The following is a 26,846-nucleotide window of genomic DNA, read 5'->3' on the forward strand; positions in this document are numbered from 1 at the left end:
TTCTTTCACCCTATCAGAGTGCCGGAGTTTGCAGGCGTGCTAGTTTATCGTTCTAATCTCTCACCCAAAGTCGTTTGAAAACAATGGATATTTTCCTTTCTGAAATGCGTAGTACATATGATGATACATGGCCGCCTTACTGAAGCCAACTCTATGCTACATAAGGTCTTTTGACATGTGTCAAATATCATGTAATAATACCTTGTTAACATTTTGAAAAGCCCCCTACTACATTTTGTTTATAATTAAGTTACTCTCTAAACCTTGACCACAGGCTTCCCATTCATTACTGATAATTTCCAGTTAAACTATTGCTTACATTAACAAACCCTACTATGGATTTCTTTTAAAGTATCCAGAAAAACTACATTGTTTACATTTTTAAAAGTATTTATTTATATGTATACGAGTGTTTCACCGACATGCGTGTCTGTGTACCATGTGCATGCAGTAACTGTGGAGACCAAAAGATGCATCAAACCCCTGGAACAGCTGGCTGGGAGTTGCCATGTGGGTGCTGGGAATCAAACCTGAGTCCTCAGGGCAATTAGCCAGTGCTCTTAAGCACTGAGCCTTCTCTCCAGCCTCTATTGCAAAAGCCAACCCTTTCTGTTACATGGTATCTTAACCATTTGTCCACACATAGATCCACTTTAAATAAAGATAATCTATTATTGAACTTTATTGCTTTTAAGGCCATAGAAAGGAAACAAAGATGTCTCTAAGATGTAAAAATATAGTGTTTTCATAAAGAGTCTCAGAGTCCCAGTTCCAGAGACTTTGTCCTATTGGTTTCCTCACCTTTGATCTGCAGGGATTATTGGACACTTTAATCAAACATTGATGAGAAAAAGCACATGGCTACAAAAGGCAGAAAGACCCAGCCATGGGAGCTGAGGTCTGGGTGAGCAGGATGGAGGCGTTGGCATTTTTCAGGACAGATTCTGCCATCATTCCGTCACATTTTGATAAGCCAAATCCCTATGAATGTGACTATGGAACAGGACTGTGGAGGGCGGGGGGTAAGGCTGCCATCTGTTCGGAAGGTTTGAGTTAGCAAAGAGAGGTTAGCTGCGCTATAACTAGTTGGTTTGATACAGATCCTGATAGATTCTGACTGTGTTCAAGTTCATGGAGCTGTACAAAAGCGCTTGTTTGAGTGGTTAGTTTGTTTTGTATCGATTCTGATAGATTCTATGTCTGAGTTCACGGAGATGTACAGAAGAGCTTGTTTGAGTGGTTATATTAATCTAACTGCAAATTATTTACAGTAAAGTGATTTTTAATTTCAAAAATATTTTGCTCACTTTCTCTTAAGTGAAAAAATATTTGGGGGTAAATGACAATAATATACCCGGTACATTGTCAGTCTCAAATGTCTGCACACCAAAATATCACATTTATAAGCATTTAAACACCAACATTTAGAATTCAATTATTTATTATGATTGGTACCTCTCTTCAACCTCCTCCTCTGAGATCCATGGACAACGGGCCTCTGTTTGCTTTTATATCCATGCCCATATGTTCCAAAGTAGCTGGCCTCACTAAACCCTCAGTCCGTAGAGTCACCCATGGAAGCTAGAAAACTGGCCTTGTTTCAAAGGCCAGGGCTCTATACAATCTGAATCTTGATTATTCTTTATTACTGGAAGCAGCTATAGAGATAACGCTGCCTCCTGAAGTGTCCCAGTGCAGGACAGCGATATACAGTGATGAGATTCCAGGAAGACATAAAAGAAGGGAAGGAAAAGCTAAACTGTAAAGACAGGCAAGGGTGTGGGAGGGGCACAACCAAAGAGGCTTGCTCCAACACCTGCTATATTCAAACAGCTCTTGAAGATTCCTGGATCCTAAATTTTAATCACAGGATCGATGATCCATTAATAACAGCCTCAACTTATCTGTCTGAACGGATAAAAGCCAAACTATATTATGGATAAAGTTAGGTGTCAACAAATATGATTTATATTATTTAATCTTATATGTGGTAGTTACCTGATTTGTTCATTATAAGAATTTACGCTAGCATAAAATAACTATATTTTTTATATATTTGCTTACTCAGCATTTATGTAGCGCCTGACCCTAAATCCGTGGGAGCCATCCACTCTTGCTGGCGCCTATCCACAGATTTACCAGTGTTGTAGACACAGGGGACTGTCAAGAAAATGACACATACACTCTGCTGTTTTTTTCTCCAGTGGTCCAGTGATAAAATGCCTGCCCTGACTGTCACCAGGCATCATAAAAATAGATCTTGACTTGAAGAAAAGAATCACCCCCAAAATGCTTGTGAGCTCACAGTTGTATCAGGGCTATTGCAATTTTTAAACATGGCCACATCAAACTTCTTGTTTTGGTCATCATGGGGTCCACATTTTCATGAGGAGTACAGACCTGAAGCACAATGATCATAAAATATGGGCAGTGCCCTTACTCCTGAAATGGAGGAGGAATTACAAAACCAGCTCCAGAGAGGAAAAGAGGGGCTTAATTACCCGGGCTCCAAAATTCAGTGCCGTCAGAAAAAAATCCATGGTGTGCACAATCTTGTGGAGCAGAAATCTGAACAGGGCTGTCTCTGCGCCTCAGGACTGTCACAAAAATGACTGAGCGACAATGCAGTAGCAAAGCTGAGCTTGGAAGAGCTGTGGAGAAGGGTGAAGAATTGGGTGACGTCATGCAAACATCACTGACATCCAGCCAGGAAAGAAGGGAGAGCCCTGAAGATGCAGTCGTTGGTGATGGATGCACAGCCTTGCCGATGGACTAGACCAACTGGACCACACGCTGCAAAGATTTTGGGAGGCCATGAGGTGAGAGTGAGGATGGAATGGACCCCCTTGAAGGTGTCCCCCACACAGAGCTGAAGGGTGCTTCCTCTTCACAGTGTCCCTTCTACTGTTTTTCCCACAGAACAGCAATGGCGGCTTCTTCTGGAAGCTTCCCATAAAAGCTCTAGGCAAAGTTAGAAACCATTTTCCTGGGCTCCGAGGAGGTATCTTCAGGACACATCGTCATATAATTTTAGTGAGAATAAGACTCAAGATTCTAGGAAAGTTCTGGAAGAAACTCAAGCTTGGCCCAGTGCCTACTAGCTTGTTTTTATGTTCCTGGACTTTGGCGCAGGGTGGACACTTTAAGTGTCACGAAATGTGTGCACAGGAAGACAGGAACCATCCCTTGACTCTCCAGTAGTTCCTGGCCGGAGCTCTAGGTGCTTCCTTTTCCACCGCGCTCTCTGCCACGGCAGCTATTGACATGCTTCCCAGCTTCACTTCAGGGGGGCCTGCAAAAGAGGCTCCAGGCTAGGTGTCCCCAGATCTAACTGGGAAATCACTGTGAACTGAGAAAGCTATGGAGAATGACAACAGTATCCAGCATTCAATGTTGAACTAAGGCTGCAGGCAATGAGAAGCAGGCTTTTCAAACACACGGGAGCTAGCTAGCACCTGAGCGGAGGCAGGTGGGGTCCCCAGACTTCTGCTGCAGAGGACATACGCTGTCCTGACTGTTCCCCAGAGCTGACAAAGAAAGGGCATCATACAAACAACAAAAGCATGTCACCCGGTGGTGCCTTCTAGGAGCCATCTGTGAACAACAGCTTTGGAGCTTGGTGTCAGAATGACAAGGCACAAAATTACCACACGGACATTATCAGTCCTAGGGACTTTTGCTGGGGAGCTGGGCTTCCAATGATTACAATGTTAAATACCTTCTATTTAGAATCAACTCTCCTGGTGCAATCAAAGGGAAATGAGGAAAGGGATAATTTGAAAACATTCTCGCCTGCACGACCTGGGAGGAAACTCAGGTGTTCGAGTCACAGAGACTTTATTAGGATTTGTATTTGTGTTTTATTAATTGTCAAAGGAAACCCCGATTTTCTTCTTTTCTAGGGGGCCGAGAATGCGGTAAGCTCAAATGAAAAAAAGGTAAGTCCTTAATCTCACTTAGTGATGAGTGACAATGAAAACACACATCACTAAATGCGGATATGAAATCTCAATGTGCACATGTGTGTGGAAGAAAGAAAGGGCTGCGTGGTTCATAATCACTGACAGATGAGACGAATGTGTCTCCAGAATGCAAACCACCTGCAAGCTCTTGTTTGTCAATCATCACGAAGCCAGAAGTACCAGGTTACACACGAAAGCAGTTCACCTGAGGAGCAAGAGAAGGCAGCCAACATACAATGCAAGTTTTCAAGATCCTCGTCATCAGCCTAGAGTTTGCCATGGAAAACTCTTACACACATATACCTCTTTGGAAATAAATCTTTAATCATTTTTCCCATTTATCTGAAGCGATATTAAATATAAGCCTACTACTGTTTCTCATTTAAAGATAAGATTTGCTGCTTTATGCTTCTGGGGGTGTGGAATTGTGATTTCTTAATTGGTGCAGTTGAAAAGACTGAATCAACATTTATAGAGTATTGTAGATACACACAATCACAAATTTATTGTGGAAGGAATAAAAAAAGTAATTATGTTCAGATAAGAATTAGGAGAAAGTGGTTATCTGTCATTTAATTAGCTTCAAAGAAACCCATGGGGACTGAGTTCTAAACTCTAAAAATCTAGTGTTAAATTAAATGCCTAATGACCTGTCATAGTCTGTTGGCTGCCTGACAAGCCCTGAAAAGGCATTTGCTTCCTCCATGACTCGGTGGCAGGCACAGAAATGTGCAAATGTGTGATGCTCAGAAAGAAGCTGAGGGAACGCATCTGGGAGTTTGAGATCCATAGCAACAGAAGGTATGTGCAAACACATGGAGCAAGGAAGCAGGGCTTCTGGAATTCGGTCCAGGAGCATCCGTTACAGAGCAGCAGCAGAAAACGGGCAGCTAGAAGAAGGCTGATCCCTTCTACACATTTTCTATGAGTTAGTGTGGTTTTGTGAGCTGGCATCCTAACACCTGCCTAGCCTACTTCGTTACTACACTTAGGGGAGAGGACCATTGCTCCCCAAGCCACCAACTACCCTTAGAAAATGGCCAGAAGTGAGGTGACCACCGATTTCTCTATGACTTTATTTTGGGGATGACAATTGGTAGGGACACTTCCTTAAGGTAAGATATAGATGGAGATAGATAGATAGATAGATAGATAGACAGACAGACAGACAGATAGATAGAGATTGAATAGACAATAGATAGGTAAATGATAGATAGATAGATATAGATTGAATAGACAATAGATAGGTAGATAGATGATAGAGATAGATAGATAGATAGATAGATAGATAGATAGATAGATAGATAGATAGATAGAGATTGAATAGACAATAGATAGGTAGATAGATGATAGATAGATAGATGGATAGATAGATAGATAGATATAGATTGAATAGACAATAAATAGGTAGATAGATGATAGATAGATAGATAGATAGATATAGATTGAATAGACAATAGATAGGTAGATAGATTATAGAGATAGATAGATAGATAGATAGATAGATAGATAGATAGATAGATAGAGATTGAATAGACAATAGATAGGTAGATAGATGATAGATAGATAGATAGATAGATAGATAGATAGATAGATAGATAGATAGATGATAGAAAGATGGAAACACAGAGAGACAGCACAGAGGTGGTAATTTCCTTTACTACCTATCAAAAGCACACGGTGACCTTTTGAAGAATCTCCGTGAGGTAGATTTTTGTTATAGAATACAGTGGCATTTGGGGTTTATTTTTAATAAGTTTATTCATTCATTCATTCATTCATAGTTTGGATGAAACTATCATTAGCAGTAAGTAGTTTATAAAATGATAAGTGAAGGCCTTATGTCCAAACTCTGGGTGCTTTTTGCTCTGTTCTCTGTATATCAGGGTTCATTACCACGTGTCTGCTGATACACTTGCCATGGGTGGTCTTAGGGTTACAGACTTTGGTCCTTGATCCCTTATACTTCCTTTAAAAACAATATTATTTCTTGATCATGAAAATTTTAATACATCCAGAAATATGAAGTCATAACTCTTGGATGCAAAGGAACTCTCAAGGGCTGGGATCAGCACAGTACCCACATAGCGGACTCGTCTAACTGATACGAATCTTCACATTTTCTCATTCATTTTAATAAAGGCTAGACGAAGGGGAAACTGAGGACTTAACAAACGGGGTGATCAAAACTTGGTTTCTGAAGCATTTACCTAAATTGTTCTATTATTAATAAACCTCAGAAGTCAGATATTGGGGTAAAATCCTGATAGCGCTAGAAAGTGGCAGAGGAATGACCAACTGATCTTGGCTTCATGCTTCCCAGATCAAAAGGGCCAGCGAATCCTTCCAAGCCCCTCCCTATTACTTCCTGTGCCCCACTATCGTATCCTGGGCCCTCCAAAATCGTTATGGCTGATTCTGGTCAACTAATCACTGACTCCGCCTACCTGATTCAAGGTTAACTTTATTAATAGTCTTGGAGTGTCACAGTGCAATCAAATATCCTACAACAGGTTTCTCTCCTTCTCTCTTTACCAATCTTATTAACTCACAAGACCACGAGTCAGGTTATTCCAAAGGTTAAATTCCACACCACTCTGATGCTGGTAAGCTTCTGTCAAGGAAAAGGTAAATTAAACATAGGTGTGCATGCCATTCAGTCTGCAGTAATTACTTTTCAGCTGAGTCTGCAGTCCCGAAGAGGTTAATCTGCGATGTTTTCCCTCAGTAGGATGCATTTCTCTGCTTTCTGTCATTCACCATCTTGGGTACTCGCTGGTTAAATTAGTTCTTCACAATGTTGTCAATGATGTGTGACTGAACCTAAGTAAGATTTTGGCTATACACATACTTAGGGAATCTGTCAAGCTCGCCACACATATTCAGGGATGTTATGAACAGGAATGACAGCATAGGAATAATTTTAACCTTCACGAATTCAACAACCACAAAGATCATGCCAGGGAGTAGGGGACAAGTTTCCTAAGACACGTCTCCAGCCACACCCCCTCTCTCCTACCTACTACATGGGAGGAGTCAGTCTGGCTATGGAGTCTATGCTTCTGACTTTGCTCCAGTACTTTGAGGCCATTCATTCTGAGGGGCACTGGAATTGTGGATGCCAGGTTCTGGCCCTGCTCAGAGGACCCTCTGGGTCACAGCGGAGGGAGACCAAAAGGATTATTGGTCGACACATATAATAAGCAAACAGGAGAAATATGTTTTGCCATTAGGATCTGGATTTGCACCCAGAGCTCAACATTTAATAACACTTGACACCATTTAATTCTCTGTAACGGGAAATGTATATAATAAGATAAAACAAAACCCAAATAGCTCACACTGCTTCTTATATACTTATATACACTTATAAGATTCGTGTATAGCAACTACTGCAGTAGAGTTACCCATGACGGTGCAAGGTAATGTTTGCTTTGTAAAGGTATGGTTCTATGCCTCTGACATCCTTAGTCTAATTCACAGAAATGGACAGATTCCTGGCATGCAAGATAATAGATATCCAGATACTTGATATCTAGAAAAGCATTTGAACAAATCTTCAATCCAGCATAAATGATATTAAGGTTTATGTTGCTTACTTTTTGCCAAGCTGACACAGGGTAGAGCTCTCAAGGAAGAGAGACTCTCAACTAAGAAAATACCTTAATAAGACTCGCGTTGGGCAAGTCAGATGGGAATTTTCTTGACTAATTATTGATGTGGGGGATCTCAATCCACTGGGCAGATGATCTTGGCGGGCATATATATCAAAAGGCAAGCTGAGCAAGCCAGCATGCAGCCCCTTTCCACAGTCTCTACTTTAGTTCCTGCCTTGAAGCTCCTGTCCTGACTTTTCTCAGTGATGGGCTATCACTTGGAAGTGTGAGATGAAATAAGCCCTTTCCTCCCCGTGCTGCTTTTGGTCAAGGTTTTATCAGACCAATAGTAAGTAAACTAAGACAATGCATGCATTCGTAGGATGACCATTCATGAGATTCCTGTAAACACTGCTGTTTAATCAGGCAAAACAAACAAATATACATGAAAACATGCTCAGAACTGTCCAGATCTGAGAGGTTCTTCACCTCACTCTGTTGTCTATGTTGTTGAGCTGCTACAGAGGCAGTTGAACATGGTGAGCAAGACAGGAGTACTCCTAACGTAACCTAAAGGAGAAGGAGACTCAGGAACACAATGCAATGTCGGATGTACATAATAAGGGTGTTTTCGGGGGAGCAAGCTATGTTTTTACAGTAATATATTCCTCATCCAATCATCAATACATTAGCTCCTTGAAGGGTTCTTAAATTGATATCTTAGATTAACATTCAATGTAATGATGATCTTGAAACAAAACCCACTACTTTGTATACAGTTAGGATGTTCACCCCAGAGAGAGAATGCATTCCTTGGGAAGTGGGCTGTGAGGTGAGAATTCAAGAATAAATAAGGACTTAGCCAGCCCAAAGATTAATGGGAAGTAATGAAACATAGACTTGAGGCCGACCTCAGATTTGTTTAGGCCAAACCAAGAAAAACCTACAAGAAAAACATTGAAGGCAAGGCATTCCACCAAAGCAGAGTTGTATTTAAGACAGGTGGTCTTGCTCAAAATTTTAAAATCAAATATTTTGAAGGCAATATCTTCTGGATAATGTAGAATTATGTTTCGTCAAATCCAATTTCTGATTTTAAAGGGTATACACTAGAGTAATATTTTATTACGGATATTTTTATACTGCTATCAGGAAAACAATGCCTTTCACAGTCTGAGAAAAATCTGCTCCTTGAGACTGAATGAAGGATTACATAAACTACCATATAAACATTATTTTTGCTCTCCTTCTGCACTGAAATATCTAGAGATGAAAGGAGGAAATGGAAATGTGATGTTTTTCAGAAACATTCATCTGAAAGGCCATTACTAATTCCTACGTTCTTATTAGAGGTTCTATTTGGCCCGTCTTTCATCGTGGTGTACTTACAGGTCCCATTACCTCCGAGATCACAGCTGCGTATCAGCAGAGTAACACGGAATCTAAAAAGGATGTTGGGAATGATCAGTCACCTTGATGGTGACATGCCTAACAAGGGACTCAAACTGTGACTTTTGTTCCCCAGACTTTGAAGGTGAGTTCACTTTGTGAAGTCATGAAGTATTCAGAAACCCGAGTTAAAGAAATAGATATTAAGTAAACAATTTGCTTACTGTCTCTCTTAATTTAGTATAAGGTATGTGGAAGAGCTGTGTCACCACCAGGACCAGCGCATTGAACTCTGCCTGGAATTTATGTAAAATGCATTCAAAAGGTTTAATGAATGAAGAAATGGATGAATGATTAAGTCGCATGAAACTGAGTTGTAAGCCAACATGCACAAGCAGATGTGTGTAAGAAATTCACATTAAAATACTTGTCTTGGACATTATTTTAAACGAGAATTCAGGAGCCTAAAGGATTAAGTTTCACTAAAGGCATCCGGTCATGAGGATACTGTAAAGTAGTTTATCAAAAGGTGTTCCTTCCTGGGCTTTCAAAAAGTCACTGGGGCCGAAGGCAAAGTAAAAACAGAAGGGCCCAGATCAGTGTAGGAAAATGATGATGATGATGATGATGGTGGTGGTGATGATGGTGATGATGATGATGGTGATGATGGTGATGATGATGATGGTGATGATGGTGGTGATGATGATGGTGGTGATGATGATGGTGATGATGATGGTGGTGATGATGATGATGGTGATGATGGTGGTGATGATGGTGGTGATGATGATGGTGGTGATGATAAATAAATGTGAGCTGATTAAGGCTGCTAAGATGAACATGGGAGCAAAGCAGACTGCCTCTTTGGTTTTTGTTTTGTGATGTGAACATTTGGATGATTTTATTACACTAATAATATAAAGGGAAAAACCAACACTGCACAGATGACCTTGACAATCATAAGTCAGTCCTATAACCCCCCCTACACCCAAATAAACCAAAGAAAGGCATTCATGAGCTGTGCAAACAAGGGATCTTTGAGACCTGACCTGAAATATGATTCCCATCGTCACCTCACCCCATGACACAAGCTACAATGTCCTCAATGGCTCTCCAGATTTCACAGCAGTACTAAGAACTTTCAAAATCATGTAAATTTCTCATCACTTCATTGGACGGCAGCACATTAAAATTGCTTTAGTCGATTATTACTATTTAGTTTATTATTATTTAGACATAGGCCCTTAATTCTTAAACATAAGCAACCCAAGACTCAAGTCAGAACAATGACAGTGGTTTTCAAGTCAGAGGGAATGAGAAGAACTGCTCCTCCCATCTCTCCCACGGGGGTAGTGGGGGAATGGATGACTTCAGTTAGTCTCTGGGGCCGTGAGAACCAGACAACAGTCAAAACTTATGCAAGGAACTTCAGGTATCCTGAATCTGAAACATCTAGCAAATACAATAGGAAAGTTTCGGGGCTGATACGAAACAGACAATGCCCAGCATAAAAGCAACTGGGCATTTTAAAACAGAGTCAATTCAGGGCTGGAGAGACTGCTCAGCAGTCAAGAGCACTGGCTCCTTTTGTGGAATGCTCAGTTCTCAGCACCCACATGGCACATGGTGGCTAACAAACCAGCTGTAACTCCAGTTCTAGGGCTCTCACTCTGCCTTCAGGCCTCTGCAGGCTCGGCATGCATATGGTTCACATACATTCAGACCAAACACACATATACATTAAATAAAAATAAACCTTAATAAAACTAAAATAAGATTGAATAGTATCTTTTCCTCCATCTATCACTTTCATATTATGTAGTTTTCCTGCATTTTGTTTAGGAATAGATAATTATTTTCTTTCAAGAGTGAAAGAAAAGCAATACTTTATGGAGATTTAAAAGAATCTTGAGAACTAAATGCAAACAGAAAGTGTGACTGATACAGATGTGAGTGGTCTAGGTGCAGCTGTGAGTGGTGTAGGTACAGATGTGAGGGTTCTAGGTGTAGATGTGGGTGATCTAGGTGCAAATGTGAGTGATCTAGGTGCAGATGTGAGTGGTGTAGGTACAGATGTGAGGGTTCTAGGTGTAGATGTGGATGATCTAGGTGCAAATGCGAGTGATCTAGGTGCAGATGTGAGTGGTGTAGGTACAGATGTGAGGGTTCTAGGTGCAGATGTGAGTGGTGCAGGTGCAGAAGTTAGTTTTCTAGGTGGAGATAGAATGTTTTAGGTGCGGATGTGCATGGTCTAGGTGCAGATGTGAGTGGTCTACATACAGATGTACAGATGTGAAGGGTCTAGGTATAGGTGTTAAGGGTCTAAATACAGAAGTAAGATGTGAGTGGTCTAGGTACATATGAGAAGGGTCTAGGTATAGGTGTTAGGGGTTTGGTACAGATGTACAGATATGAGTGGCCTGGGTACAGATATAAAGAGTCTAGGTATAGATGTTAGGTGCCTAGGTACAGATGTACAGATGTGGGTGGTCTAAGTACAGATGTGGTTGGCCTAGGTACATATTGAGCGGTCTAGAAAGAGATGTGCTTGGTCTAGGGTACAGACTGAGTGGTCAGGTACAGGTTGAGTGGTCAAGTACATGTTTAGTGTAGGTACAGATGTGAGTGTTCTAAATACAGATGTTTGTAGTTTAAGTACAGATGTGAGGGCTGAGGTGCAGTTGAGTGACCTTGGTACAGATATGAGTGATTTAGATTTCTTCATTGGAAACACCAAAATCTGCCAAAATTTCATTGGAAAATTAGTTCCCACCCCTGAGTCTTTAATCTCCTATACCTGACAGATCAAGAAGACAAACAAACAAAAGAAGAAAAGACTCTTGTTATATTAATTCCTAATAATGCATTCAAGTATAATAGTTTATAACTAATTAATAGTCCTCACATCCACCCACATACGTTATTCCTTCATGAAACTGTAAGAAAAATATTTCAAATATATACATACATGAACAGTATAAAAACAATTTTATTAAGTAAATGAGAAAATTCAACAAGCTCCGTAAGCGACCATCAAGAGTCTAGATTAACAAGACTTGTCAATGGCAGAGTCAAAATTCTCTCCCTGGTCTGGGAAAATCCAAAATTTGCTAGCTTTCCATCTTATTCCAAGTGAGCGCACGTGCCTTCCCACAGGTGCCAGAAGCAACTTCCAATTATTGAGCCACTTACCGCTATTCTCCAGTGTGGAGATAATTATAAATCTGGCCAACACGAAATGCCACCTGCTTACAAGAGAATTAAAAATGCTGTTAAATGTAACACTACTTGGGAGCAGCGCTGGCTTGTCGGGGATGAGATTCTATCGCATTGATGGACCACGTCTGGCAACACTCACCTCTTTTTGACGGTACTTAATGGCTAATTTTAGCCTCGCAAGATCATTGCCGCTCTGTTCTTCGATCAGACTATTGTCATCGCGGTAATTAAGAATGATCTCCAGCTCTCTGGAACTTCGTGTCTGATCTAGGAGGTCCTTAGCAAATTGTTTGCATTGTCTCGACAGCTCCTCATATTCTGACTTGAATTCATTCTCCACCTTGCTCAGTTCCTGCAGCTCCCAGCTTAGCTGGAAGGCGGTGAGAAAAGGGTCTTCGCTTGACAGGGCGATGAGCGAGGGACTGGCCAGCGCCTTGTAGATGTTGAGCCTGGACCGTGAGTGTCTGAGGCTGTCCACGTCCGAGCTGGAGACACACTCAACACAGTTACAGCGGACCTCGTGGGGTCTGGGCACTGAGACACCTTTCTGGACCAAAAGTTTGATTATCTCATAATTATTTGTATGTGCGGCCAAGATGATAGGTGTGATGTCTGGAGTGAATTCCGAGAACTGCTTATCCAGGAGAATGGGAGGCACCTGGGAAAAGAGCAGAACAGAGGAGTGGGTGCGTGCTCATTGCTTAAAGCCTCTGAATTTCAAACAGCGCAGGGCAGCTGTGCTGAGCAAGGATCATAAACCATTTGTCATGCTTCCTTGCAGGACAGACTTTTTTCAAAAAAAAAAAAACCACCAAAAAATTCAAGAAAAAAATTAACTCTAATATAATAAACTATTCTCCCTACAAAATAAATTGAGATCGCCTTTGAAATATTAAAATAAGTGGCCATGGAAACTGTTATACTTTCTCACTCCTAATTTATTTCTCAACAAATAATCTTTTCTATAGACACTGGCTTGATAATCAAGAAATAAACTTTAAAAAAATATAGAGATGTTTTTAAACCAAGATCCTGAGGCTGGAAGATGAATCATGCACCAGCTCATCTTTCAGCGGACCTGCGTTCAGTTCCCAGTACCCACATGGTGGCTCACAACCATCTGTACGTCCAGTTCCAGGGGATCCAGAGCCTTTTTTCAGGCCCCTGGGAGCATGAAACACACATGGTGCACATACAAACCTGCAGGTGAACATTCATGCAGAGTTTAGCGTTTCTGTTAGTCTTACTGGAAAATGTTTATGTTAGATGTTTCTGAGTTGTTTTAATATCACAGAGACCTGGAGTCACTGGCACACAGAGACTCCATTCCCCCAGATGACAACGGTTGTTCCTAGAAGTCATGCGTGTTTTTATGGTGAAGCCACTTGGCTCCAACTTGAGACACACAAAATTTTGCAAATCTATATGGGATACCCAAATTTAGAAATATCTGTCATAAGAATATGCATTTTGTACACTAAAAATGCAGTAGACAATTTTAAGAGTGATGTCCATCAAAATGTGGCATCTATCCAGTCTAAGTCTGTGCCCTTGACATGCAGAATTTGTTAGAATACGTCATACTTATAGAAAAAATGTGCACGTAGTATTATTTTGTGTATCATAGATGTTAAAAAATAATATCCATATTCTTTGCTTGTTTATTTGTTTTTTAAGACAGGATCTCACTATGTAGCTCTGGCTATCCTGAAACTCACTATGTAAACCAGCCTGGCCTTGAACTCACAGAGATCCACCCTGCCTCCACCTCTGGGATTAAAGACATGTGCCACCACACCAGGCAAGTATCTATACTCTAATAAGGATTTTTTCTTATTTGAGCAAATAACAGGTGAACAGGTTTCTAGCTCTGTTCCATGTAGAATACTTAGTCTCATAACATGAAGCTTTCATGACTCAAGAATCTTCTGCATGCTCTAGCAAACAGTACAATAATGAAAGCTTTATAAAACAGACACTTTTTCTAAATAGTTTAATCAAAACTGCCCGGGTTTTGCAATTTCATTTTGTTTTCAGGTAGAATCTTACAAAGTAATATATACTAACATATTTTTTTTAAAACTCAGAATATACTTTTTTCTCCCCCATACATGCAGATTTCTTTGACTTTCTAATTCAAATCAATTTAAAGCTAATTTTAAAATCTAAGTAATAGACGTTATTTAGAATTTGAAAACTCATCCACACACCCAATTTTACAAGGCATATTTCTACATGAGCTACTTAAGCAAAAAACAAGTGGCATTTACATTAATGAATCAATTAGTGAAGGGATGGATGGATGGATGGGTGGATGGGTGGATGGGTAGGTGGATAGATGAGTCACTTAGGTTACAATATTATCCAATCAAATTCAACTAGATCATTTCAGGACTAACCTACTGCTCCCACAGAGTAATCAATGGGCAATTGCCATACAGCAACCCGACTCTGCTTTCAGTGTAAGGTTAAGGATTTACCTGCATGCCCACAGTCAGTCCCTGAAGCAAAGCTGACTGGGCCGTCTGCAGGGCTACAACTTTAAACGCACCAGCAGTTTGATCTGACATAGGAGGAACGTTTGAGCTCGGAACAGGCATGAAAGGCAGCTGAAAGAGAACTGAGCACCTACAGCTCTAAATGCGGAGCTCTTTCATGTGTGTGGCATGAACTCACAAAATCTGAGGCTGCTTGTGGCGCCTAATGCAGAAAGAACACCATTCCGAATAAGGAATGCTGCACACTGTGTGGGCGGAAGTATGTAAACACATCCCCAACATGTACATGCAAATATATGTACATACACTTCTCTCCCAATACCTTCAATGAATATAGTGAAAGGCAATTAAACTGATTGTGAATTAGTGATCAGCACATCAAAAACATAATATAATAACAATGCCAGAAAAATTGATTTTTGGCCTATATTCATAATTTAAAGGAACTGCATATGTCCCTTAGGAGCTAGAAAAATTAAAATATCATATATCTCTTCCTAGTTTATATATGTATTTTTTTAAATCCATCTTATCCTGAGTTGAACGATTTGCACACAGGCAGTGGGTTTAAAACAATACATGCAACTGGGAGATTCAAATGGTTGGGGTGGGAGGAGTCAGAGAGGAGGGAGTGGGTATGGATTTCAAGACACGTTATACACATGCATGAAATTCCCAAACAATAAAAAAGCCTTAAGTCGCATTGAATCCAAGTTGGAAGATTTAAGGGAGGGTTTTGATTGCAACACACTGATCGAAGAGCTGTCATTTAGAAAAGAAACTGAAAAACCAGACTTTCAGAAAAGGAAAGAAAGTAGCACATTTAATTGCCAAAACAATGCAGTTATCTTTACGGAGGCAAAGAATGTTCTACCCTTATGACTGTCAGAGACTAGCAAGAAGAAAAGTAGACCGTAGCAGATATGCCGGCTTTCTTCATAAAGAGCAAACATCTCATGTAAGTAAAAGACATTTAAGGAGAATCCAAAGGCAAAGGAAGCATAACAGCAGGGGAGATTCCTATTCCTAAGAAATGAGCAGCCTGTGGAGGACTGACCGGACCCCCAGTGTGAGGAAACAACAGCACGGGCTTCGAGATGCCTGTGAAGACGCTGTGCTCCCAAGGTATAAAAACCAACGCATCTCTGTCACCAGAGCTGCAGAATAACTGAAAAGGAGCAACCCGTTTTGAGCATCCTCACTGCAAAAGAAACCACAAAGGACTCGGGTGCTGGGTCTACTTAGTGTGCACACGCGCTTCCTAAACTTGAATAATAACACATGTCAAAACTAAATTTTAAGAAGGAAATGAGGCAAATCTGTCTCTGCCAGCTCACAAGGTCCTGTGCTTGGTAAAGCTACCAGACCCTGTATTTGTCCCACTCACAAGGTCCCATGCGAGGTTCCTAGGGTAAAAGGGAATGAGTTTCTCTAAATCTGCAATATGTAAAACAGAGCATATGATACAGAGAGCTTTCAAAATGGAAATTATTAGGGACAACATATACAACGATGATGAATGGGGTAAAATTAAAAACAGAAGATCTGGAAGAAGATCCAAATATGGGAGAAATCTATTGGCAGTAGATGAGAGTGGACAGACAGACCGACAACTGGCCACTGCACAAAACCAGCATGGCTAAATGCCCAGCCTTAAATGGGAATATATATCTCAGCCCCCCTCCCAAGGCTCGGAGATCTTTGAAGAAGAGGAAGTGGAAAGCCTGAAGAGCCAGAGGTAGTGTATGAGTATAGGAAAGAGTGTCTGCAGGTCACAGGAAGGCAGGTGCACACGGGAACTCAATGCAGCTGCAAAGGCATGCACGGGACCCATGCAAGCCCAAGTCAGATCAATGGAGAGGGGTGGGAGGAGCCAAATCGCCACCCTTCCCCCAGCCTAGGAGCCATTAGCAGTTAAGTGCTGAGAGAGGAAGCCTCAATTTTCTCTAGGAGCGTAGCCTCTGGTAAGCAGCCACCGTCCAGTGGAAAGCTCCGTACATAGGAGCCCTTCGGCAGCACAAATTTATCTCGATCGGTTTTTTAATTCTCCTCTCATATATATTATTACATCTAGACCATAATTTCTCCTCCCTCCTCCCCCATTGGTCCCTCCTCCCACCTCACCCCATCCATTCCTCCTCCTTCCCCTTCTGAAAAGGCCAGGGTCCTGTGGATGTTCTTGAAAGGTTTCTAAACAAAGAACACAAAGTTGTATGGGTGGTAAAGGGGGTAGGGGGAGATTTGGGGAAAAGGCTAAATATGATCGAAACACATTGTACAAATTCTCAAAGAATTAACATAAAATTAGTGAGTTTAACCAATAGGATGGAGGAAAATATAAACATTTCTGATAGTTAAAATATGGGAAAATCATAAAATCATCAGTATGTCAAGTTCCATAATATATATGTGTTTGATACTATTTTGCTGGGATCTTCTTATATCAGAAACGGATAAAATGATAAACACTAGCTATTGTGGAAGAATTGACTAAGAGTAACAAAAATGATACAGAATATGCTACAAGAATATAGGGAAAAATATGAATAGCTTGAACAGCTACTTTACCAGAATGATCCCTGAGGGTTATCTATAATATGTTTGCATGTGAATAATGGAGCTTGTACTCCTAAGGAAAAGTAGCTCATTTATTAAATGACACAAGCAATTTTTCCACCGAAATTAAATTAGGTGTTTAATTCAGTTTATAACAGTAAATGTGATATGAAGTAAATATTTGAACATTAAAAGAAAAAAGCAACCTAGTTTTAGAAAAAATAATAAATAGTTACATAGCCCTGGGGTTAAGGAGAACTCTTTCAGAAAAAATGCAAACGTGGAATTAAACCCTGAATATTTTATTATTCAATTCTTGCATGCAGTATTGGAAATATCAAGTTTAAGCTCAGAAAATGAACTGGTAAACAACAGTAAAGGACATGTGCGACACAGCAAACACATTTACTGTCCCCACTACCTAGAGTGGCAGCGAACCTAAGAGAAAGTTCTGTGTCAGGGAAGATACAAAGGGATAGCTCTAAATTTCTTCCTCACAGAAGAAACATCAAAACACCCGAAACAAACAGTTTCGCAAAGGAAAATTAAAAGAATATCAAAACGGACTATGCTCCTAATATGTTGCCCAATTTGAAATACCATGGAGACAAATCCTGCCACTGGCAGAATGCGAATAGTTTCTATAGTCTTGTAAGACGCTGCTTGTGTGACTTCTGAAACCCACACTTTTCTTGCCCGAGAACACTTTGCCCGGACAAGGATGCTGACAATACTTCTCTACCAATGACCCTCCTTATTCCCAGGTTCCATATTCAGACTCAACAAAGCACACACCAGAAGTTTTTGGAGAAAAAAAAATGTTTCTACTGGGGATGGAGTGATGGTGCAGGGCTTAAGAGCACTTACTGCTCTTACAGAGGACCTGGGTTCAACTTCCACCATCTACGTGGTGGCTCATAACCATCTTTAATCTCAGTTCCAGGGGATCTGATACCCTTTTCTAGCCTATACATGCCCTAAACACACTTGTGCACAGACATGTATGAGGCAAAACATTCATACACATAAAAATAATAAGTAAACACATCAATGAATAAATGCATCTACACTGAATATATACAAACCTTTTTTTTCTTGCTCCCAAAGTAAAAATTCTAACCAATTGTGGATCACTTACACTGCATTAGGTATCATAAATAATCCAGAATTAATTTGAAGGAGCATGTGTAGAGCTACTATCTAAATTCTGTGCCCTTTTATATAAAGGACTGGAGCATCCTAGGGTCACAAATGCTGGGAGAATCCAGTCTCACATGGATAGCAAAAGGAGGCTGTATCACTGGTTATCAGGAGCGAAACTGTGGAATCACTTGCACGCTTTTCAAAAGATAAACATTTGAGAAAAGCCCAGCTTCCCTACAATAAATAGTATAACATTAGATATTTGAAGTAAAAAAAAATATTGTCTGTTCTAGGGATACTCCCAACATCTCATGCTGTAACACTGGAGAACTGTAATATAGTTATTTATGAAAGGCCCCCTTCCCTATTTTTAATCCTTCATTAAACGTTAGTTGAACATCTACACTGTACAAGACATCATCTTACCCTATTGTACCACAATATCTCAGTTGGTGAGCAAAGATTCCAATCATCAGGGGATCTTGCATGTCAGCATTTCCCCCACATCACACTCCAGTGGCCGGGTCTTCGCACTCCACACGTCTGCTCATAGTTTCCCCGTTAACTTTTCCTTCTCTTTCCTCTTAACCCAACTGTATCAAACACCCAGAACACGGTCCAAACATTCTCACGGCAAGGATGGGCGTGGTAGAGGTTGGTTCCATTTGCGCCGGCTTTTCTTGCCCTTAATGTGGGCAGGTGAAGGGGGTATTATTAATTATCCACGAGAAGAGAGAAACAGGCGCTTTAAGAAGCTGCTGGGAACAGAAGTACATACGACGCACAATTCCATTTTCCTTGTCTCCTAAAAGGCTCTTTTAAAAGTGCTGCGGGCCACCCACGCTACAGTAAGTGACCCACCCAACTTAAACATTAATGACAATATCCATGTGTGTCCATTAAAATTAAAATTAAAAACAATTTTAATTACTAGTCATGCATATATTTATTTTAAATGATATTACACATACTATTTATGGTAGGTTGACATAAAGTCCTGCTTCAAATAAAAAAAATACTGACCAAGAGAAATGCCACTGACTTGGGGGAGTTCGGGGAGCATGTGGGGAACACAGCACCGTGAGAGCCTGAATGGCAGATGTTCGAGGCAGGAATGCTTGTACCGAGTGAAATAGGCTATGGACAAATACGCGTCAGCTAGCTGACAGTATCGTGTAAATGTGCCTAGAACTGATGGTAACGACATAAATCACAGCTAACACATATGAAACACCATGTGCTGTGGCCTGTGCTAAAAACTTGGGTCTCATCTTGGTCAATCTTCAGGATTATTGTCTTGAGATAAATGTTCTGTGTTATACAAATGAGAATGGCAAAGCTCAGTAAAATTAGTAAAATTCCTTTACCATGGTCACACAGAAATCCACAAAGCCTGACACTAGACTCTGAATTCTTCAACATATTATTCATTTCAGGTTTCAAATTGTGTGTGTGTGTGTGTGTGTGTGTGTGTGTGTGTGTGTGTGTGTGCGTGCACGTGCACGCACATGAGTACAGGTACTGCTGGAGGCCAGAAGAGGGCACTGGTCCCCAGAGTTTGAGTCACCAGTAATTGTGAGCTGCTAGGCATGGGTGCTGGGAACTAAACTCTGGTTCTTTAGAAGTGAAGCAAGTGTTCCTAACCTGTGAGCCATCCAGCCCTGAAACTTTGCTTATTCTGGCTAAGGCAATTCTGACAGCCTGAGAATTGCTCCAACACCAAGACATGATGATACACATTAAATCCTGCCTCAACCACTTTTAGTCGAATGGGCAAAACCAGCACGTATCTTTTTGCTTCTACTCTCCCGCTTTCTAACGTAGACATTATTTAAAATCTTTCTCATTATAGATTAAGATTTGGAGAAACATACATCGAAGGTGGCTCGGAGTTTCTTCCCACAGGGCTGTGGTAAAGATGAAAGGTGAAAGCCTGTGGATTTCTATAAATCACGGAACAGCGGAAGGTATGTATGACAACCCTGGGACTGTTTGGAGAAAGAGCAGGAACTGTCTTGTTCAGTTTCTCCAGATTCATTTGCTTCTCCTCAGATAAACACAGCCCCAATTATAGTGCTGAATTCATCTGCAAGGTAGAACTGCCATTTCCTGGCGGGCAGTTTCATAAGCGTATGTGTCAAGGTTTAGAAGGCTTTCTGTTGCTCAAATTGTAAGCCATCTCCTCCAGAGCATGCAGGTCTTTGTGATGAACTGCTATGCCCGTGTTCAAAATAAAAAGCTTAAATATCCTCTGTCTGCATAGGCACCGTAAGTTACAGTGAAGGAGAATCGATTAAATGACCTTTAACAAGATGTTAAGAAGCTGAGTTTAAATGTAACTTCCTAGGAATTAGCATTTATACACAGACTCTGGCCTATTATTTGAGTTTTCACTTATCCTGACTGTGTTTTGAAACTCCCTGGCCCTTAGCCATCCATGACGATCCTTTATCGGGATAGGAGTGTGTGGGCATAGGTATTGTTCCACTAATTGCACCTTGTCGAATGCCTACCTAAAGGAACCACCTGCTAACTCTTCGATTTTCTCAGCAGCAAAATGTTGAGGATAGTCTTGACTTTAAATTCTTTTATGGACTAAAGTCAAATTTAGACAGAAAAGCACTCTGGGCATAGTATTTCATAAAGCATAGCCCGTTCTCATCATTGTAGATGGCATCTCCCCGACCACTGTCATTTCTGTGGTTCCTCTCTTAGTCTCACCAGATGATATGAGTCCATCATACCATATCATAGGAGCGTGTTCCTTGTAAGGATCAATAAACCCACGTCTTTATTTTTCACACGCATGTTCTCCACACAGCATTAGCTGTCCTGCTTGCATTAATTGTGGCTTGTCTGGGCGAAATTCCATCCTTCCAGCCACTCACTAACTGCAAGACGCCGTTGGTGCTCTTGCCACCTACTCTGTCAGCTTTCAGGCATCTAGCAATGAGACAATATCCTTGTCTTCATTCAGAGAAATAAGAAAGACACCATCCCTGAGAAAACAAGTTGAGGGATGCATTAAAAATGGATGAACGTCAAAGGATAGGGTTCGCAAAGAAAGCCACAGTGGAGGAAGAAGACAGGAAACATAGAAGAGAGATTAATTACCCCCTTTTATTGACAAAGGGAAATGAGGCTGGGACTTTGAAGGATGAGAGGGTCAAGCAAAGCTGTGACTACGGGAAGAGCACTCTTGGAAGAGGGGACGGTGGCTGTAAATACGGCAAAGCCTGCTTGGAGAATTAATCCACTGAAGAGCAGGACGGTTTGGGGTGGGAGAGTGCAGATGGTAGCATTGGGAGATACGTTCGTAGCAGATGACACACACGCAATGTGACTCATTTTCAGAGCTGTGGCTGTTACTTCATGGTGAAACGAAAAGGCATCGGGACAGTTTGAGCAGAGAGATAACCTGACATAGGCATCCGAAGCAGAACCGGTCTAGTGTTTGCACTGAGAATGGACTAAAGGGATGCAGGACACACAAAAGGAGAGGAAGGCGGTCATCAAGGGAAGGGAAAATCACAGTGGAGAACTTGACAGGTGGGGTAGAACTAGATAGGTTACCAAAGTGAAGCCATTGGGATTTGGCAATGGAATATTATGGGATGTGAAATTGAAATTCCACACAGAGAGACCATGGATGGCAGAATACCCAGACCTGAGCAGAGCACAGGCGAGCCTCTCATGAGCATTCTCAGAGCAGAGGCTTAGAGACACAAAGGAGTTCACGTTATAGTCTTTTCATGTTAATCTTGAAATGACACGTGCACCTCCACATCTGACAGTTATCAACGTACAAGTCGTATTTAAAGCCATGAGCCTGAATGCCATTTTGCAAGCAAGCAGTGAGCGCGGGGAGAAAAATAGTAGTTAGAGACTTGAACTCGCTGACATTTCAAAATTTAGATTTTGAGAAGATGAGCAAGGAGCTGTAAAGGGTATTGAGAAAACAGACCGCTGAGTCGACGACCCTGCGGTGTGTGACGCAGGATGCTGAGAGCCGTATAGCGGAACAAGGACCTGAAGCTCCTCTTAACAACCAGTGCTATTAACACAAGAAAAGATGAGAGCTATTATTTGAGGGAGTAGGAAACATGTCTCACGGTCTTGCTGCATGTCTGGGAGAAGAAGGAAAAAGAGCTAATCAGGAAGACAAGTGGGAACCACACATACTCACTCACAATGAATCATCATGCCTACCAAACCAAACTCGTCCATATGGCTGCATACCTTTCTTCAGCCCTCTCTGGGTTCCTGGTTACAAGACAGAGGGTGGAGACTGGGATATATATTTTGCCAGATAATATTATAAATGGAGTGTGTCCATCGACTGTTACTGTACTGAAAACTTGGACAATCAGCTTGAAAAGACATGTTTCAGATACACGCTACAGTCAGACATGAGGGAAAGCCTGGGAGCTGATGAGAGGCCACGGTGATGAACCGCTGAGTCTGTGACGCCACAAGCAAGTGGAAAGAGGCGAAATGTGAGTTCTAGAAAAAAAAGGAAGAGGGATGAAATCATGAGCCTACATAATTCTGCCAATAATCAATGCCAGTTCTGTGTAGGGACCTGGGAGTGTGGTGAAGTCCAGGATGGTATTTGGCAAGCAAAGCAAACTGTAAGTGGGGTAACTGGGGCAGAGTGATAGGAAAAGATGAGCAAAGTGACTGGGAGAAGTGAGGAAGACCATGCCAAGTGAGTGACAGGTGCCGGCAAGAGAGGCTCAGACTTCAGATGGGCCACCACCTTCAATAACAAATAAGGGGAAGAAAATGACAATATCTAATAACTCCAGATATGATCAAGATGCATAGGCATGAGATAAACATGAAAGACATAAGAAATTAAATAAAGCTAAGGTAGAAAATTACCTGGACTAAAAACAGGCAGTCAAACACAACAGGTATTCAGAAACTCAGAGACAGGACTAGACAATCTCTTTAGGAGGCACAGCGTGAGAAACTGTTGTGAAGCATTATAGGCAGGAGGGCAAAACTACAAGTAAATAACAATAATCAAAGCTGCAAGGGGTTGAAGAGACAGCTCCACTGTCCTCAGAACCCACATTAACAAATTAAAGGCATGGTGACCTACATTTGCAAGCCCAGTACTGGAGAGGTCAAATAAGAGCATTCCTGGGACTTGCTGACCATTGGCTTATCCTAATTGCAGGACACCAGGTCAATCAAAGAAAATAAAGAGGAAGGTAACTGAGGAATGACATTGAAGGGTTAACTTTTGCATCTACACATATGAGCACACTGTGCATGGATACCCACATGCATGTACTCAAATAAACATACACCTAAAAATAAACACCATGCATAAAGATACACACATGCATGTGGGCATGCATCACACACACACACACACACACACACACACACACACACACACACCACAAAGGCTATAAGTGGATAATATCAAGTCACTAACATAAGCACAATTACCAATATAGGGTCAGATCTCTGGTTGACAGCCAAAAATTCAATCCCAGAAAGTAAATACAGTCAACTAAGATGGGGATAACCTACAAAGCAATCTTTTTTTTTAATTGATAGGGAAATTCAAGTGAAGCTCATGACCGCCAAACAACATACTGAAGTCTGAATAGAATATAATATACAGAAAATAATGATAGTGCCAATCACAAGGGCCCTGAAAAGAAAAATCTAGAACAAATGAAAGGGTTAGCAAGTAGTAATCCATTAGTTCTAACAAGCCAACCAAGTCTGATATTAACAGGAAAGAAAGTGAAGAATGGTAGTCTAAGCCACCAGAAAAAAAAGTCAACAAGAATTAGCAAATATGTATCAATAATAAACTTAAGTGTAAATGCCTCAACTCACTAATAGAAAGACCCACCATGTCTGACTGGATTATAAAACTGTATCCAACGATATGTTGTCTCTAAGAATTATACACACTAGTAGAGACATCCACAAATTGAAAGTTCAAGGATGGATTCAATCTTAGAAATGAACAAAACTCAAACATAAGCCACTTTAGCTATTCTGATAGCTGGTATTGTAGATTTTGAGTCAAAATTATTATCAAGAGATTGCAAAGGCTATTAATAAAAAGAGCCATTCATCAGGAAGATAAAACAATTATGAAAACATAAGCACCAAACATTGGTACTTCAAATTTCATAAAACAATACTAGACATAAAATTTCAAATACATCCTTATACAACAAGAGTGGATGATTTCCCTGTACCCTGTTCTCTTCTTTCAACAGACCATTCAAAATAAAAAATAAACCAAGAAATGTCGGAGTTATACAACACCACAGATCAAATAGACCCAAAAGATATCTGTAGACTATCACATCTAAAAGAAACAAGATATATACTCTTCACTGTAGCCAATGGAAATCTAAAAAAATAATGGGTACTTTATTAGACAAATAGCACCTATCAAAATTAAATCAAGAATATAGAAATAACATAAATAATGACAAAAATTAAAGTATAGTTGGAATTTTTTGGGGCCACCAACCGGCTTCCAAATAAAGACACAGAGACTCATTATTAATTATAAATATAATTATAAATATTTGGCTTTAGCTTGGCCTTGTTCTACTAGTTCTTTTAACCTACTTTACTGTGTTTCTAGTCACCTACATTTTTGCCTCAGGGCTGTTTATCTTTCTTTCATTCTGTAGGTCCTACTTTCCTGCTTCTTCTGTGTCTGATTGACAGGCTCCTGGCATCTCCCTCATTACTGACCTTTCAGCTTTTTATTAGACCATTCAGGTGCCTTAGGCAGGCAAGGGAAAACAGGAACACTTCTCTACATAACCAAACAAAATGCAACACATCTTTTCATAGTTAAACAAATAAGTTTCCCAATAAAGACTCCAGACCAGGTGAATTCAACACTGAATTGTTGTAAGCATTTCAAGAAGAGCCAGTGCTCCTCAACCTGTCTCACAAAACACAAAGGCACAGAACCTTACCAAGCTCATTCTACAAAGTTGGCATTACCCTGAAATGGAAAAGGGAAAATACCATAACTAGAAATGAAAAAGACCAAACAATGAAAACTATAAGTGAATTTTCTTGATAAATACGTGTAAATTTTCACAATATAATTCTTCAGATTTAAAGAACACCATTGATATGATCATACATCATCATCAACTTGATTTCATTTGAGGAATACAAGATTGGTTTAATATATACAAATAAATGCGCATAATTCGGTACAAAAATAGAGTTAAGGACAGATATCAATTATCATTTTTATCAATGCAGAAAAGACACTCAACAAAATTCAATGTTTTTAATGTTAAAAATGCTAAAGAAACTAGGAATAGAAAAATATACCTCAATACAACAAAGGTTATAAATTCTAAACCCATAGTCAGTATTATTCCAAACTGTTAAAACCTGAAAGCATTTCCTCTACACCCTTAGAGTAATAGCTTTATTCATTCTTATTTGTCCTTTGCTAGAGCAACAAGAATAGAATAGATTAAAAGATGAAATAGAAAAATCAATTTATTTTTATTTGTAGATGATATAATAACTCTGTATATTAAATAACCTAAACATTCTACCAGGACACTCTTTGACCTAATAAAGCCTTCAGTAGAGTTATAGGCCATAATATCAATTTATAAAATCAGTAGCTTCTATATGTGTGAATAATAAACTCAAATAATGAAATGAATGAAGGGGAAGCTTCCATTTATACTAAGGAAAACCCCAGTAAAAGAACTAAGAAAAAAAATATACTGAAGATACTAGAGCATGTGAAGAACTATTATGGTCATGACTTGGTAGAATGAATATTGTGAAAATGTCTTTGCTGGCACAGTTAATCTACAGACTCGATATAATCACCAACAAGATTCTAATTTGATGTCTCACATAACTAAAACAAATTCAAGTTTCAAAATTCAAGTGAAAGTAGAGCAGATAGCTGAAGCAACCCTTAGTGTAAGCGCAATGCTCAGGATATCACAATGCAGGTAACAATAAATAATAAATTAGGTCCCAGAACCATGACAATAGCATAAGATGGCGCAAAACATAGACACAGACCAGTGATGAGGACACAGAAACAGAGCTATCAGTTAGACTTAACTAATTTTTGACAGACTTGTCAAGCACATGCACTGGACAAGCAACAGTCTCTTTAACAAATGGCTCTGAGGTAAGACCTTAGCATAAGACCTGAAAATTGTAAAGGGAAACAACCCAAGATGCAGACACATACAGGGGTTTCTAATACAGACTCCAACAGCACAGGAGATAATTCCATCTCTAGAACTGACTAATGGGATTGAAAGAAATTAAAAAGTTCCTTCTCGGCAAAAGGAGACAACTATGACAGTGGGAAGAGTGTACAGAACTGGAAAAATAATCTTTGCCAACTACATCTCAGACGGGGATCTATATCTAGAATACATAAAGAACTGTAAATAGTAAGCAGTAAAAATCGAATCATCTAATCAATTAATGCA

At 40.2% G+C, this 26,846-nt stretch overlaps 1 protein-coding gene across 2 annotated transcripts in view; it reads right to left on the reverse strand.

Annotated features, from left to right (window-relative positions):
• The window catches only part of Trpc4 (transient receptor potential cation channel subfamily C member 4), a 163,097-nt gene that overhangs the window by 80,649 nt on the left and 55,602 nt on the right, over positions 1 to 26,846 (reverse strand). For both annotated transcript variants that reach the window (XM_048424747.3, XM_048424746.3), the window contains exon 3: positions 12,303 to 12,821. In XM_048424747.3, the coding sequence (XP_048280704.1) occupies positions 12,303 to 12,821 (519 nt within the window). The remainder of the gene's footprint in view (positions 1 to 12,302; positions 12,822 to 26,846) is intronic.

This window comes from Myodes glareolus, chromosome 20 (assembly GCF_982192425.1).
Source record: "Myodes glareolus chromosome 20, mMyoGla1.1, whole genome shotgun sequence".
NCBI classification, from domain to species: Eukaryota; Metazoa; Chordata; class Mammalia; order Rodentia; family Cricetidae; genus Myodes; species Myodes glareolus.